We start from the raw sequence: 17174 nt of genomic DNA on the forward strand, positions 1-17174 counted from the left end.
GATGGAACCTTAAAGACACAAGGAATCCAAGAGGTCATCCAAGCTGAGTTCCTCATTCTAAACAGGCAGAAACCGAGGTTTAGAAATGGGAGGTGACTTGTCCCAGGCCCCATGGCATGACCAGGGTTAAAGCCCACATCTTTTGAGTCCATACCCATGTTCTTTCTACCATGTCATTTTCTAGAGTTTCCATTTTGCAAATATGAATGTCATTAAGAATGAAAAAAAAAAAATCTCTGAGAATAAGAACACTTAAGATTCTATGCCCATGGGACACCTGGGTGGCTCAGTTGGTTAAGCGGCTGCCTTCGGCTCAGGTCATGATCCCAGCGTCCTGGGATCGAGTCCCACATCGGGCTCCTTGCTCGGCAGGGAACCTGCTTCTCCCTCTGCCTCTAGCCTGCCACTCTGTCTGCCTGTGCTTGCGCTCTGTATCTCTCTCTCTCTCTCTCTAACAAATAAATAAAAATCTTTAAAAAAAAAAAAAGATTCTATGCCCAGCTGAGTGATCCTAGGTTGTCATTTGATTCTCTGCATTGTCCTCTTCAAGACAGTAAAATCAGGGTCTAGTACTATGAGGCACAAGGAAATCTCTTCACTGCAAATTATATGGACCAAGGTGTCCCATATGAGGGCACTCAGTATAAAATCCCACCATGCCTAGCCTCACCACACCTACAAGGACTGTCTCCTAGGTTTTTCCTGGAACCTCAGTGCTTGATAGACATTCCAACCAGATTTTGTCTACTAATCTGGTAATTAATTAGGAATAAGATAGTACTATAATAGTAATCTTGTTATAATAAAAACATGTCCATGTTTTACCTCTTAGTCCTCTAATATCCAAGAATTACAATCAATATAGTTTCTTAAATGACACCTAACATTTGCCTAATCTAAAATTACTCTCTCATTTTCTCTTCTTAACAGCCTGGTGAGCCGGGTTGGGCATCTGAGAGTATAACCCATTTCAGAGTAAGAGGTGACCAACTTCCAGGGCAATTCCTTAGCCAGAGTTCCAAAGCTGTCTGTGAAGTAGGGACAAAGAAGAGGTTCCTGGCTCCCAGCCCACTCCCACCTCAGAGACCCTTGCCTCACATGCCCCAAATACAAACCAAACAAGAAGGGTATGCTGCATACCCCTCACCCCACCAAAACAGTGTAGTGTCTTCAAGGGCATGGTAAGAAGATGTGATCTGCAGTCACCAGGCCCAAACAAACTCATGAAGGTCAACATCTTGCCTCATCCTCGGCCCTCTTTCAGGGCCTTTTTTTTTTTTTTTTTTTTTTTAAAGTAAGCTCCATGCCCAGCATGGAGCCGAAGCCAGGGCTGGACCTCATGACCCTGCAATCAAGACCTGAGTTGAGATCAAAGAGTTGGTCACTTAACTGACTAAACTACCCAGGCGCCCCTCGGTGTTTCCTAATTCAGGGATGGAATCATCATCATCCATTCAGTTCTACAAGCCACAATCAGATCAGGATATCATCCTTGAAACCGCTCTCTCCCCTGTTCCTTAACATGCAATCCATCATCAAGTCCTAGCACTTTTACTTACTAAATATCTCTTGAGTTTATCCATTCCTTCTACATCACCAATAAGTTAGCCCAAGTTACCATCTCTCCCAACTGGACCAATGCAAAGTTTCTTGATTGGTCTCTTTGGCCTCACAAACCTTTCTCAAGTGTATTCCCTTCAGATCTTTTCAAAACACAAATCTGATTACCTCATCTCCTCATTTAAACTTGTCAAAGGCCTGCCAATACTCTTAAAGAGAACAATTCCACCAGACCTACATGGTCTGGCCTGCGGCTTTACCTTGTACCACACTCTACTTACCCCCACCCCCGCCAGGTCCCCAAAGACACACCCTTCTTTCAATTCCTCAAAACTACCAAGCTATCCCTTTCTTCAGGGCCTCCATTCATCCTTTCTCCTCCCCCTTCACCTACTTAGCTCTTACTCATCCTTCAGCTCTCAAATCAAGAGTCTCAAATCAAGAGTCACCTTCACAGGGATATCATCCTTGACCCCTTAGAGTAGGTCAGATGCCCCTATGATAAAAGTCTGAAGGTCTCAACTGCCTCTCCCCGGTACTTAGTGATTAATCAGTTGTGATTACACTATTATGACAATTTTGCATTCAGTAGGATGACTGTTTACGTAGCATCTATCTTCCAGCCAAGAGAAAAAGTTCCATGAGATCGAAACCAGGTTGTTTTTGCTCACCAGTGAATTCAGATTCTACTTAACAGTGTCTTTACATAGTAGGCCCTCATTAAATATGAAGCAAACGAATGGCACTGTGGTAAAATGAAAGGAAACTAATAAAGCTCTCAGCACTGACCATGCGCCAGGCACTTTCTACGTACACATCTCCCCTTTTCGTTAAATCCTTGTGACAACATTTAAAGATAACATTAACTTCATTTTAGACATATGAAAACAGGCTCAAAGAGGTAAAGTGAGGGGCGCCTGGGTGGCACAGTCACTTGGGCATCCAACTCTTGGTTTTGGCTCAGGTCATGATCTCAGGATCTTTGGATTGAGCCCCACATTGGGCTCTGTGCTCAGTGTGGAGTCTGCTTGGGATTCTCTCTCCCTCTGTCCCTCCTGCTTGTGCTCTCTCTCTCATAAGTAAATAAATCTTTAAAAAAAAAAAAAAAAGGAGGTAAAGTGACTTGCCTGATATCACCCAGCAAGTAAGTGGTAAAGTTGGAATTCTAATTCAAGCCTGACAATTATGTTCTTTCTACTGCAAAATTCTGCCTTCCTTTGAGAAGCCTCTAAAACCAATGGTCAATTCTACCTCTGACAGGAATTTCTAGAAGATTCCTCTAGACTCAGAAGATGCCTCTACAGACTGGCAGAAACAAGGCCTGGATGGAAGCAGCTCCAAATGGAGGGAGCTAATTTTAAGAACTCAAGTCTTCAAAATTTAACTGCAGAGTCAAATGCTGAAAACACTGTCTTTCATTGTAAGATTCCTGTTTAATTCATTTTGAGTACCACCCAGACAGAAATCCCAAAATCTCTACTTGGGATTTTCAGTATAATGTCAAGCAACAGGAAGAGAAATACACTAATACGATGGTAAGGGGGAAATAATCTCGTTAAAGGATATTCTTAAAATAATGAATTTGGTACTTCTATTAGTATATCATAGTGTGTGAAGAGGTAGCGAATACCTAATATCTTCCTTTAGAAATAGAACAGACTGGGCACCTGGGCAGTTCAATTGGTTGAGCATCTGTCTTTGGCTCATGACCTGGGATTGAGCCCCACATGAGGCTCCCTGCTCAGCAAGGAGTCTGCTTCTTCCTCTCCCCCTGCTCTTGCTCTCTCTCCCCATGCTCTCTCTCAAATAAATAAATAAAACCTTAAAAAAAAAAAAAAAAAGAAAGAAATAGAATAGACTAATAAAAACTGGTCTTTGAAAAAGAAGACTAATGAAATACAGTCACAGATAAGATGCTGAGAGAATGACTGCTAAAATGATGTTGGGACTTACTCTCCTTTATTAAAAAGGTATGTAAAGGGGAGCTTGGGTGGCTCAGTGGGTTAAGTGTATGCCTTCGGCTCATGCCACAATCCTGGGGTCCTGGGATCAAGCCCCATGTCAGGGTCCAGGGAGCCTGATGCTTCCCCTTGTGCTCTCTTGCTCTCTCTCTCTCTGATAAATAAATAAAATCTTAAAAAAAAAAAAAAAAGGTTTGTTAAAAGAAGCAAATGGAGGAGCAGGACATAGAGCACCTGATTCAAAATACTCTTAGAGGGGCGCCTGGGTGGCTCAGTTGGGGCCTCTGCCTTCAGCTCAGGTCATGATCCCAGGGTTCTGGGATCGAGCCCCGCATCGGGTTCTCTGCTAGGCAGGGAGACTGCTTCCTCCTCTCTCTCTCTGCCTGCCTCTCTGCCTACTTGTGATCTCTGTCAAATAAATAAAATCTTTAAAAACAAAACAAAACAAAAAAACAAAATACTCTTAAATTGTCTCTGGATGGGCACTAAGCAAGTGAATCCCAGAAAGGGTGGGGGCTGGTCAAGTTGACGGGTGGAAAAGAGAAAGAAACTCAAAAACCAGGAGGCTCTTAGGCTCAAAACCACACCTCAGCTCAGACAGTCCTAAGCAAAAGCCGCTATCTAGAAACATAACCAACAATAAAGTCCAGATTACAATTTTTTGGAAAGAGATCCTGAACTGAAGTTGCTTAACATATTAGAGGGACCATTCCCTTTACAATAGCAAATACTCCAAATTCAAATGAGGAGTATTTTCCTCTCAAGGCAATTTTTTTTACACTTGATCTTAGCCAAAAGGCCAAGAAGCGATCAAGGCAATTTTTTTAAACGCAATTTCAATTCGCTGACCTTTCCTAAGTTTGCCACGTTTCTCAGTGGCTTCATGCTTTTCTGCGAAGTTTTAAGTGACTTTCTTTGAAAAGAGCTATTTAATGCCAATGATTGTAGAAAACATTTGTTCATAATTATCCAGACATAGACTGGAACAATGCTGAAACAAGAGCAGCATGCAAAAATGTATTTAAGGACTATCATCCCAAAATGCTGCTAAAAGCTATTAACCAGTATGTGTTAATTGCCACAGCATTCATATTAATTTTCACTTCAGGCTCGACATTGTGGAATATTTCCCCTGATACATTTTAAACAAAGTTTAATTTAAGGAACTGCTTCTATCAACACTTATGAAAATTAACAGCCAAGCAATTAGCACTCATGAATTATCCCTTCCCCCATGCTCTCTGCAGCTTCGTTAAAACACTTTCTAACAGAGAAATGGTTACTTTCTAATAAGTTAACACAATCACAGTCACAGTTGTCTATATGAACAAGAAGGGGTTCTGCTTTTTTAAGCACTCAAGGCAAACATTCTCCTTATATTTAGAGTAGAATTTAGCGAAGTCAAAGAAATACTTCACGTTTTAGTAAACTACCAATGACTAATATTGAACTACCTTCTCCTATGATGTTTAAAAAAAAAAGGAAGTACTAACTTGACTCAATCTTCCTATTTAAAGTTAAAGCCCGAAGCCTCACTGGACTCGCTGGTCTTCAGGCAGACCTTCACCCAGAGTCTGCTGCACGTCCTGTTGAACAATGCTATTCTGAACTCCTGGATTCAAGACACACTTTCTCTCACTCGATCCTGTCAATATCTAATGAAGTACATTAAGAAGGGACGACATCACCAGCCCTCATCCTTTACAGAGAGGAGCAGAAGTGGGATATTTGTTGAGTGCTTCCTATTATGTGCTACATGTCTTGGTAAAGAGACCTTATCTCAATTAATCCTCATGAGAAAGAACATTACCATCATCTCAACCCACGTTAATACAAGGACAGGACCACTTTATAAGGTTAAGTAACTAGCCTGAGGTCAACACTGTTAAGTGGTAGAGTCCGAATTCAAACTCAGGTCTTACTACAAAATAGGTCACAAAGTAAAGTACACTGGTGCTCTACCCTACTATTATCCTATTTGATGGTCTCATCAGCCTTGAGGAAGAACTCTCATTTCTTTAACTTTAACAGGTAAAGAAACAGGTTTGGAGAGATGGAAAATCTGACCAAGATGCCAAAACCAATAATCATTATCATTTCTTTGTTAGTAACTATACTGACAGGAAATGGGTATTTAAAATTATAATGGGGGTGCCTGGATGGCTCAGTCAGTTAAGCTGCTGTCTCTTAACTGCAGTTCAGATCTTGGATCTCAGGAATGTGAGTTCAAGCCCTGCACCAGGCTCCAAGCTGGGCATGGAGCCTACTTACAAAAATAAAGTAAGGGGCACTTTAGTGTCTCAGTTGGTTAAGCATCTACTTTCATCAGGTCATGATCCCGGGGTCCTGGGACTGAGCCCCAAGTTAGGGTCCCTGTTCAGTAGGGAGTCTGCTTCTCCCTCACCCTTTACCCACCCCGACTCATGCTCTCTCTCTCTCACTTGCGCTCTCTCTCAAGTAAATAAATACTTTTTGAAAATAAATAAATAAAATAAAATAAAATTTGAACGGTCTACTAATAATGATATTTGCAAATTCAATTTAACCAGAATAGTGGTGATGTACTAGCAAAAGTTTCTCAAGTAAGTGATAAGGCATGGAATGGAAAGGGTTAGATACTTGCAAAAACATGACTTCATATGAAACAGGTAGAAAGACAGGCCAGATACTTACGTAAGTGCTGAGTGAGTATTCACTTACCATGAATGAGCCCATTCCCTCAAAGCAATGCCTTGTCAAACCCAATATATCCCACATACAGTGAAATCAGAAGGACTGTCACAAGAAGTTTTCTGATTATCTCAATCTTTAGAACAGAGATTTTGTTAATTAAGCTTTTTGAGGACTGCTTTCAACAAGCCCAAAGAATGCAGGCAGGTGGCTGAGCCTGGTTTTGCCTTGTGCGACCAAGCAAGCATTCCTTAAAACCACTTGCAATCTATTTTGGACTTTTTTTTAAATCATCAGTAAACAGAGTTACTAATAATCAACGAATCTAAAACAGGTCACAGCATCACCAATTTACTAAAGAGAACATAGTAATAAATCAGATCCAAAAAATTATTAAAATTACAACAAAGCACATGCCTAAGCACAGTCTTTCTCTCTCAACTGTATTCCTCTAAGAAATTATTAATCTACAATTTTTAAAAATGAAATTATTAAACTGCTACACGTACCACAAATTATCTGAATAGTATTTGCTTTAATTTAGCATAATAGCTAAAAGATGCTTACCCTTAGAATCACTAAAACTAACAACAATCCAGTTTGCACAAACAAGACACTAGACATGCTGGCTTACCTACAATGAATTGTAAAGCCACACCAAAAACAAAATCCTTTTTTCAAATCTAACGCTAGTTTAATCTTAAGGAGGATTTCACAGCAGTCAGTCTCTTGAGGAAATACATAATTAAGTAGTTTTTTAGCATATTTAATTAGACCCCAAACTCTTCCCTGTCCCCTCCTCTCCCCAATTATGTACCACTTGCCCAAGAGACCTAAGGAACTCGGTTAATTATGTAAATAAGGCAAGCATTATTCCCAAGAAAAGCATTGTGAATATCTGTACAGGAAAACTCTGTACATATTTTAGTGGCTTTAACAAACCTTCACAGAAAAAAAAGAAAAAAAAAAAAGGACTATCAAAGTCCACGAAAAACCCTTCTATTTGAAGCAAAAAGCATGGAGTTCAATGACAAGATGGTGAATCATTAAAACAGGACACTCATTTCACTTCTTAAATATGAGCTGAATAAAAATAAAATAATTTTAAGTTACAACAGTAACAAAAATTTAGTGCTGAACGTCAAGTGATTTATGGGAAGAATCAATCTGGAAATTATTAAAGTCGACTCTCACAGAAAGGCTTTATTATCAAGGGGTTGACATGATCTTAACTCTAGAGGCAGCCATGGCGCTGTTATAACTACTACAATCCCATTATTATGCAATCACAAAATGCTAATTTGATCATTTTGAGGTGTTATTTGAATAGTCATTTTAATTTCTAGGTTACAAAAAGGCTTGACTCAAGTGTAATTCTCTATTAATCATTGAGATGTCATTGAATATCATATTGATGCATTTCACAAAGATAAAGAAAGACTAATTTAATATGTACAGTACAATATCCTTCAAATATTAGCCACTTTCATTACATATCTGCCAAACGCATCAATATTAAATAATAGATGAGAACAAGAGTTTAATTGTATTTTAGCATTTGTAATATGGAGGCTAATAATAAAATAGCATCGCATCACGGGATAGACTTATCGATATATAAATCTTTCTTAATCAAAGTGTAATGGTGACTGCTCCATGCATATACCTTTTGCTGATTACAAATAGATTTGATATGACAAAAGTACAGAGAGCCTTAAGTGTAAACATATCTAGCAAAAATAATTCCTTTGTGACCAAGAAAATGGCTTCTTCACTTTTTTTTTTAGTTTCTCCCTGGCACTTCGAAAGTTAGATATATAAGATACCTTATAACTTTCTCTCAAATCCAAAGCTAAGTAATTTATAAAATAAAATCTAGTGGTATACTAGGAATTCTAGGACATAATATTTTAAAATATCTGTGCTATTTTGTTGGCATCAAGTATTTTTACAGAGTAATTATTCCAGCAATTATGTCCTTAAACAATGAGATGGTATCAGACAATGGAAGCAAATAAATTCCAGCCATGTAACCTAATTCCAGTAATAATGCTCACACATATATATCTAAATGAATCAACTGTAGTATTTAAAAACAAATCCTACAGTCCAACTCTCCATTTTCCAGAGACTGATATTCCTGTCCCCTAGGGGGACCCTTCCTTCTCTTTGCTACATTCCACAAGAAACAGGAGTCGTGGCAGGGGCAGGCTAAAGAGAGGCTTTACATCAGTATAATCTCTCATTTACTAAAAGTCCTTTCAGATTTTTTTGGAGGCAACTCCTGAGCATATTAGTATCTTTATGGAACTTCCACATTTTGTTTCTAGTTCTTGGCTCTCTTTTCCCACCAACATCAATAACCTCACTTGTCTGTGGCCATATATGCTTCATATGGAAACATGCTGAACCTTATGAGGTAGAAGTGTTTCGAAGAGAAAACATCTCCTTGCTCAGACAACTGAAAGCATATAACCAGAAGCTGAATGTGAAAAAATGGAAACATAAGCAACGAGCCTGTATGTTTATTAATTGCAGTGGTGTTAAAATAAGACAAATTGTACGCAACCCCTCCAGGAAACAAGCTATCACTCAGCACCTCCAAGCCACTGCCAGACAGCAAATATAATGGCAATAAATATAAAAATCAACTGCTACTGTCTCCTCAAAGAAGCCCAGCTCAGCTCCACACAGAGACACAGAGGGCAGGGAGCGTGGGCAGAGAGAGGGCTGCAAGGGCGACTGACTATACTCCGCCTACAGTGGTGGCCCTTTTTCTAAAAGGAAAATAGACATGTTTTAATTTTTAAACTGCAAATTATTAGAACAAACAGAAAAAAATAAAGTCATCCTACATAGCGAGTGTCAAACAAGACTGCTTACAAAGAAATACTGACATAAAAACAATGGCCTAAAAATCTGAAATGAAGCTTTAACCTCAACAATTTCTATAGTTATAATAAAGAATCAGACCAAAACAATGCAAACTGTCTCCCCAGAATCACCTTCAAAGCTTTCCCAGCACAATCAGGCCTTGATTCATCACATCCCAACAACCCAAACCCTCAAGTATACTTGGAAAATGAAACACAGAAAAAGAGTACATGGACAAATATCTCAAGACTGTTTTTGTTTTAATCCTCCAAGTATACTGCTGTGGAAACAGTATACAGCCCAAATTCAGACCTTTTTACATGTGAATGACATTCTATAATTACTTTGAGTCATTTACGAAGCCCTAAATCTAATAATGATAATACTAACAAAAACAATTCCACACAACTGAGGTTTTACTCAAAAAGACAATGTTTTGGGACGCCTGAGTGGCTCAGTTGGTTAAGCAGCTGCCTTCGGCTCAGGTCATGATCCCAGCGTCCTGGGATCGAGTCCCACATCGGGCTCCTTGCTCAGCAGGGAGCCTGCTTCTCCCTCTGCCTCTGCCTGCCATTCTGTCTGCCTGTGCTCGCTCTCTCCCCCCTCTCTGATAAATAATAAAAAAAAAAAAAAAAAGACAATGTTTTATTTTTACTTACCTTGCCATCAAATTTGGAATACTCGTTAAATGGGTTATTCAGCTGCAGAGGGCACTGCTCTAACCGCACAGATAATATTGACTGCTTTCCAGAACTTGGAGGTTTCTCTTTGAGGGACTTTTTTTCAAACAGTGACTTTAACTCCTGGGCTGTGATATAAGAGGAAGATAAGAACATCGTTGAGATTACACAGAGAGACAGCCTGTCTACCTTTCCTAGCAAGTCTTCCCTGGAATCTCAAGGAGAGAGTGTCCAGGGTACATTCAGGTCCGATATGTGCAAAAAGCTTCACATATACTTCGATGTTTGCACACTGAAAAGGCAGAGTCCTGAAAACAGGTCAGGACTGTCAATTTAGAAGGACTGGGGTTTGAGGAGTGGGGCACAGTCAAACCAACAGAGCAGCCATTCTGTCCTAAGAGCTTCACATCTAAAGGACCTGGGCTTTGGCCTGGCTTTGCCACTTAGAGATGTTGTGATACTGGGCAATTCACTAAGGCTCTCTGGGCTTGCCGAACTAGATAATCCTGAAAATCTCTCCTGGCTCTAATACTGTGGGATTCTGGAATTCTAGTTCTTCAAGGTGAAGGTCTACATCTTAATCTTCTCATACTCTCCAGGGACACCTAGCACAAAATCTGGAAGACAAAGAGGAGGAGGAGGAAAATGAGAAATGATATATATAATAACAGCAGCTAACATTTACCGAGCAAGCCAATGTATCTCAATTACTCCTCCTAACAAACCTAACAAACTATGAGGTAGATACTAGCATTATCTTAATTGTGCCAATGTGGAAACTGAAGCTTAGAATACTTTGATTGGCCTTAGGCAACACAACCAGTAAGTAGCAGAGCTGAGATTTGCAATCAGCAAGGCTCTTAGCCATTAGGCACTAATGAACAAAGCTGACCCTCAATAAATTTTGTTGCATGAATCAATGAATAAATTAATGATTGAAGGAATTCAAATTAAATTATTATTAAATCAGAATCTTTAGCTCTTACTCATTAGTAAATCAAGATAAGTTAGTTCCACATCTTCTCAAAGATCATTTAAGTGTCCATATTAATCTGAATATCATTTAAGGTGGGAGCGAGGTAAGTACATGGAGGTTTATTATACTTTATACTTTTTATTTTCATAAATATTAGAAAATATCCATATTAAATTTTAAAATCAATCTTAGATCTTAAAATCTGCAATGAACAGGTTCAACCCCATTCCATTCTTAAGTACAGCCAAACTGAACTTAGATCAAACAGAACTCTGAAATGGTGACTTAGAACTTTTGAAAAACATAACTAAAACCATCTTTTCAACAAACTAGTGGGACAAATTTATCCAATCAGTCCCTATAGATGGAAGTGGCAAACCAGGAGAAAAAGATCTAATTCTTTTTAAAAATGTGGCACCTGACTCTCCAATTCCACAATCTGAATATATAAGGACAGCTGATGATAAATAGACATTTGAAAAGGGTTTAGATTACATGATATTCTACGTATTACAAGTATTATTCTGCGCATAATCTACTAACAGTTTTTTTGCTACACTTGGGAAAGGAATAACCCTTTATCAAATACCTACTATGGGTTGGGAACAATGCTAGGTGTTTTCTCAACTTGTCCTCACAACAACCTTAAGAGATGGGTTACTACTCATTCCATAAACAAACTGAGGTGTAGCAAACAAAAGTGACTTACCAAAGTCACACAACTGTTATCAGTAAGGTTGGGGATGAAGAGATGATATATTAATAATGCCATTCTCAGACTAATTCAAACTCAGAGCTCTTTCCTCAACCTTTGGCATTTCTTTCCTCTGTCCACCCTTCCTTCCTCTCCCGTCGCCTCCATCCCCTCCCTCCCTCCCTCCTTCCTTCCTTCCTCCTGAGTCACAGAAAAACAGAAACAACCAAAAGAGACCTTTTGCATGTTCTCACCTGTACCACAACCTGCCTTCCCTCCTACTCCCATGGATGAACTGCCTAGGCCCCGACCTCAGGCCAGCCCCTCCTTTGTACATTCAGGGACTGACTTCTTGCTGACTCAAGGGCATCACTCAAGCAATTCTCTCTCATTTTCAGCTTTCCCTCTACTGGATTAAATGCATGAGCACACAAAGGTACCCAAAATACTGCTCATCTTCAAAAAAAAAAAAAAGGCAGGGTGGGGGGCAGTGGCACCTGGGTGGCTCAGTCAGTTTAGCATCGACTTGTTTGGGCTCAGGTCATGATCTCAGGTCTGGGATTGAGCCCCATGGTGGGCTCTGTGCTGGCAGGGATCTGTCTGAGGATTCTCTCTCCCTCTTCCTCTGCCCCCTCCCTGCTTGCATGTAAGCACTCTCTCTACAAATCTTTCCAAATAAATAAATAAATAAATAAATAAAAATCCTCCTTTGATCCTATACTCCCTTCCACTTATGATGCCCTTTTTCTGCTCCTCAAAATGACTGTCCTTGCTATCCAGTTCCTCTCCTCCCAGTCCCTCAGATCCACTCCAGTCGGGCCCGTGGGCCCTACCACTCCATTATAGCAGTTTTTAAGGTCACCAATGATCCCCTTGTTGCTAAAATCTATCAGTAAATTTTGAACCCTCATCTTTCAAGACCTTGTGACAGCATGTGAAACAGCTGATCACTCACTCCTTTCTAAAATAGTTTTTTTACCTGGTTTCCAGGACTCCATTCCATCTGGCTCTCATGCTATCTTTCAGGTTACTCGTTCTTAGTTTCCTTGCCAATTCCTCATTTTCCCCTCAAATCTTTGGCATTCCCCAAGTCATCATATTTGGACCTTTTCTTTTCTCTATCCACGTTCATACCCTTCGTGATTTCATCCAGCCTTCTATTTTAAATATTATCAACTTGAGGAGAAACTAAGTTGTGGTAATATAAATTAGAACAACAGCTGCCTATGGGCAGCAGCCTGACTAGAAAGAGGCACCAGGGAACTTTCTGGGGTACACAAATGCTCTATACTTGACTGGGACTACACAGGTGTATATGTTTGTCACAAGTCATTGAACTATATACTTAATATCTATACATTTCAGAATCTAGAAAGCATACCTCAATAAAAAATATATATAAAAACGGAAAACCTAAATAAATATCCTCTACATGCCGAAAGCTCCCAAATGATTATTCATGGACCTAAACACTCCCTGAAATTATAGGCTCACATATTCAACTTTCTATTTGATACCTCCACTTGGATGTCCAATAGGTCTCTCAAAGTTGACATGTCCATAACCAATCTTCCCCCAAGCCTGCCACTCCCACAGGCCTCTCCTCCTTAGTTAATGGCAACTGTATCATGTTAGGCCAAAAACTTGGGAGTCACCTTCACTCTTCTCTTTCTCTCACATCCAACATCCTATGCATTAACAAAAATTTCAGAATATAACCAGAACCACTTCCACAGTTACCAATGCTGGATTAATACCACCACATTCAATCTTGTTTCTGCCCTTGCCTCACCCAGGCCTGCTCCCACCAGTCTCTTTCCAACATACCAACCAACAAGAGTCTTTTAAAGTGTTAGGTTATAAACATCACAATAAGAAAAAAATTGATCAATTTGACCACATAAAATAAAAATACTTTTGGGGCGCCTGGATGGCTCAGTGGGTTAAGCCTCTGCCTTCAGCTCAGCATCCTGAGATCGAGCCCCGCATCCGGCTCTCTGCTCAGCAGGGAGCCTGCTTCGCCCCTCTCTCTGTCTGCCTCTCTGCCTACTTATAATTTCTCTCTCTCTCTCTCTGTCTACCTCTCTGCTTACTTATAATTTCTCTCTGTCTCTCTCTCTCTCTCTGTCTACCTCTCTGCTTACTTATAATTTCTCTCTCTCTCTCTCTCTCTGTCAAATAAATAAATAAATAATATTTTTGTGTGGAAAAAATTAGCCAAGTAAAAAGAAACATGATAAAGTAGGAAAGAAGACAGGTTAATATTCCTACTATATAAAGATTCTAAAAGTAGACATTGAACAACTCTTTGGAACAATGGACAAGAAATATGAAATATTCACAGAAAAAGATATTCAAAAGGCTCTTAACAAATGGAAAATGCTCAACCACATTTATAACAAGGGATATGTAAATTGAAATTATGCTGAGATACCATTCCACATCTATGAGATTGGCAAAAATCTAAAACTTTACAGATATGGGGAAATAACATTCTGTACATTATTAGAGGAATGCAAAACAGAAAAACACCTATGGAAGGGAATTTGGCAATATCAAGGGATATCATATATTTACTGTCTGACCCAACAATACCACTTCCAGGATTCTTTGACACACTGGGGAAAACAAAATATAACACAACACACATACATTAGGCTATTCACTGCAATACCATTTGCAACAGCAAAAGCCTAAAAACAATCAAATATCCTTCAACAGGAGACAGGTTGGCTGAACTCTGGCACATCCATATCATGGCAAACTACAAATAATTTAATTTGAATTCCGAAGCTATAAAATGGAATGAAGCCTATCTTTATATGTTCCCAGAATGTGTTGCTAAGTGAAAAATGTTTTGCATAAAATAGTGTGTACAGTACACTTTTTAAAAAAAGATTTTATTTATTTGGGAGAGAGCAAGAGTGTACAGGCATGCACAAGCAGGGGGTAGGAGCAGAGGGAGAGGGAAAAGCAGACTCCTTGCTGAGCAGGGAGCCCCACACGGGGCTCCATCCCAGGACCCAGAGATCATGACTCTGAAGGCAGAAGCTCAACTGACTGAGCCACCTGGGTGCCCCTACAGTATGCTATCTGTAACCTATAAAGAGTAGTATATGAATATAAATATATTTATATAGAGATTTAAATGGACAGAAAAGCCAAAACCTTTTTCAAATTGACCATCTAGGGGCTTCTGGGTGGCCCAGTCAGTTAAGCATCCAACTCTAGACTAAGGCTCAGATTATGATCTCAGGACTCTAAGATGGAGCCCCCTGCCAGGCTCTACACTGGGCATGGAGTCTGCTTAAAAATCTCTCCTTCCCTCTGCCCCCAACGCTCCTTTCTCTCTCTCTCTCTCTCTCTCTCAAAAAGAAAAAAAAAAAATTGAAACTAGAATTCTCTGATTTTATCCTGTTTTATGTATTCAACTTTGGAGCCATATAAATGTTTTATACAGCTATTAAAGAAAAATTAGAATACAATCTCTAAAAATAAAAGCAAAATGAAATGAACAAACCTAAGTGTAATATTGAGTTGGCATTTTAACTACAAAAAGAGAAATTATTTTAAGTAACTTTATCACACAGCAATTTATACATCCCTAATGGAACATATCAAAAGGGCAAAAAAAAAAAAAAATTCTCAGACTGTTTTTAGTAATCATAGTGTTAGTAATGATGGTGATATTTTTATTCTGGAACCAGGATTTTCAGCATAAGAGAAAAGATACATAAACATAAAACCAAAGTAAACACTCTATAATCCTAAATTCAAATAGGCGTTATCAGCATTAACTCAAAATGTATTTCCTCTTAAATTTATCTTTTTCTGAGCTCTATCCTCTGAAAGGCCTCTAAGGAAGAAACCAATCCAGTGAGCACCTCTAGAGTTCAAGTTTTGGTCTTTCAATGCCATTTACCACTAAAGAAGAACTAAGACTCTTGAAGCAAATGGCTAATTCTGGCCAGATCTGGAGAAGGAAATAGATAAGAATCACGCATTTATCCTGTCTTTCTTGTAGTAACTACATCTGAGAATAACCAAGTAATACATTAGGAAAAGCTGGTCTTTATATCAAGACAATAAAATTAGAATCACTATTTTACAACTCCTAATGAAATAATTCATCTAGGTAAAGCTCATCAATGACCACTAAAACCATTAGAAGAAAGGCTGATGAGAGTAACCTAAAAATGGGTGAAGAAAACCTAATTCTACCATCAATCTGAACAGCACAAAAAAGACAAGAAGTTATTCCACATTTCCCAATACGATGCAATATGAATTATAGATTAGCATATACAAAATATTCCTATCAAAAAATCAAGCTTCAATCTTAGCCAAGTTTTAGATCCAATTCCCTATTTACAGGAAATAAAGAGAGCAGAGGAACATATTAAATGAGACCACAGAGATAGAATAAGCAAAATCTAGATTGTAGGAAATTCAATAGGACAAATGACACAGTTCCTTAAATAAATCACAAGGAAAAAAGTAAAGAAGACTATATAAATTAAAAAGGAAATGGAACATGTCAACCAAATGTGTGGACCTTAGATCTATACCTGAATGAACAACTGGCAAAAGAAAAAAAGAAACATTTGAGACAAGCAGGGAAATGTTTGTTAATATCAAAGAATTCCTGCTAAGTTTTCTTATGTGTTAAAAAATACACAAGTATTTAGGTATGAAATTATGCTATAGCTGGGATTTGCTTAAAATTAATCTGGTAGGGGGTGGGAGGGGCGCCTAAGTGGCTCAGTCAGTTAAGCATCAGATTCTTGATTTCAGCTCAGGTCATGATCTTGGAATCATGGGATAGAGCCCCAAATCAGACTCTGAGCTCAGTGAGGAGTCGGCTTGAGACGGTCCCCTTCTCCCTGTGCCCTTCCCTCTGGCTTCAGCGCACTCTAAATAAATAAATAAAATCTTTAAAAAAAGTCTAGAAGGGGAGAGGAGGTAAATCAAGAAAAGACACAAGACTGGCCCTAAGTAGATAACTGCTAAATCTGGGTGATGGGTATACAGAGGCTCATTTCACCATTCTCTCTATTTTTGTATATGTTTAAAATTTTCCATAATAAAAAGCCATTTAAATTTAAACCAGGAGTGGAGGGACTAAGAAGCTTATCAATCACATCAGATGAAATCACTTCACCCTGAGTAAAACTTAAATTCTTTACAAGATCCTCCATGATCAGCTCTCTCACCACCTATTTGGGCCCACTCTTCCCCTTTTCTACTCTAGTCAATGAGCATCCCTTCTTGCTATTCTGTGGATACATCAGGCACACATGCATCACAGAACCTTCGCACTCACTCTCCTTCATCTTAGGACACCCATTTTCTAGTATCTGCCTGTCTCATTCCTTCAGAACTCTGCTCAAGCATCACCCTCCCAATGAGGTCTTCCTTGATCACCATATAAAAAATAGCAAAATTCCCTACCTAGCATTCCTCATCCTCTTTACCTGAATATGTTTTTTGCTTTGCAACTTATCCCATTCTGACAATACTAGGTTTGTTTACTGTCTATCTCCCCCACCAGATCCATGAGGGCAGGGACTTTGTCTTGTTCTTTGCTGTATCTTCTAGGCCTACAAAGGCCTAGCTGTCCTTGTGTATTTTAGGAGCTAACTAAAAACTTGTTAAATGATTAACTATGGAAGAGAAGTAGAAAAAATAGCTGCCAGAAGAAGACATCCAAATGGCCAAGAGACACATGAAAAAGTGCTCAACATCACTTGGCATCAGGG

General features: G+C 39.1%; 1 protein-coding gene across 32 annotated transcripts in view; it reads right to left on the reverse strand.

Annotated features, from left to right (window-relative positions):
• The window catches only part of MAPKAP1 (MAPK associated protein 1), a 244407-nt gene that overhangs the window by 191368 nt on the left and 35865 nt on the right, over window positions 1–17174 (reverse strand). For 30 of the 32 annotated variants that reach the window (XM_082695560.1, XM_082695557.1, XM_082695546.1 and 27 more), the window contains one exon: window positions 9725–9873. The exons of the other annotated variants lie outside the window; for them this stretch is intronic. In XM_082695560.1, coding sequence (XP_082551686.1) covers window positions 9725–9873 — 149 coding nt within the window. The remainder of the gene's footprint in view (window positions 1–9724; window positions 9874–17174) is intronic. 32 annotated transcript variants of the gene reach the window in all.

The sequence above is a fragment of the Mustela nivalis genome (genome assembly GCF_964662115.1).
Source record: "Mustela nivalis genome assembly, chromosome: 13".
In the NCBI taxonomy this organism is placed as follows: Eukaryota; Metazoa; Chordata; class Mammalia; order Carnivora; family Mustelidae; genus Mustela; species Mustela nivalis.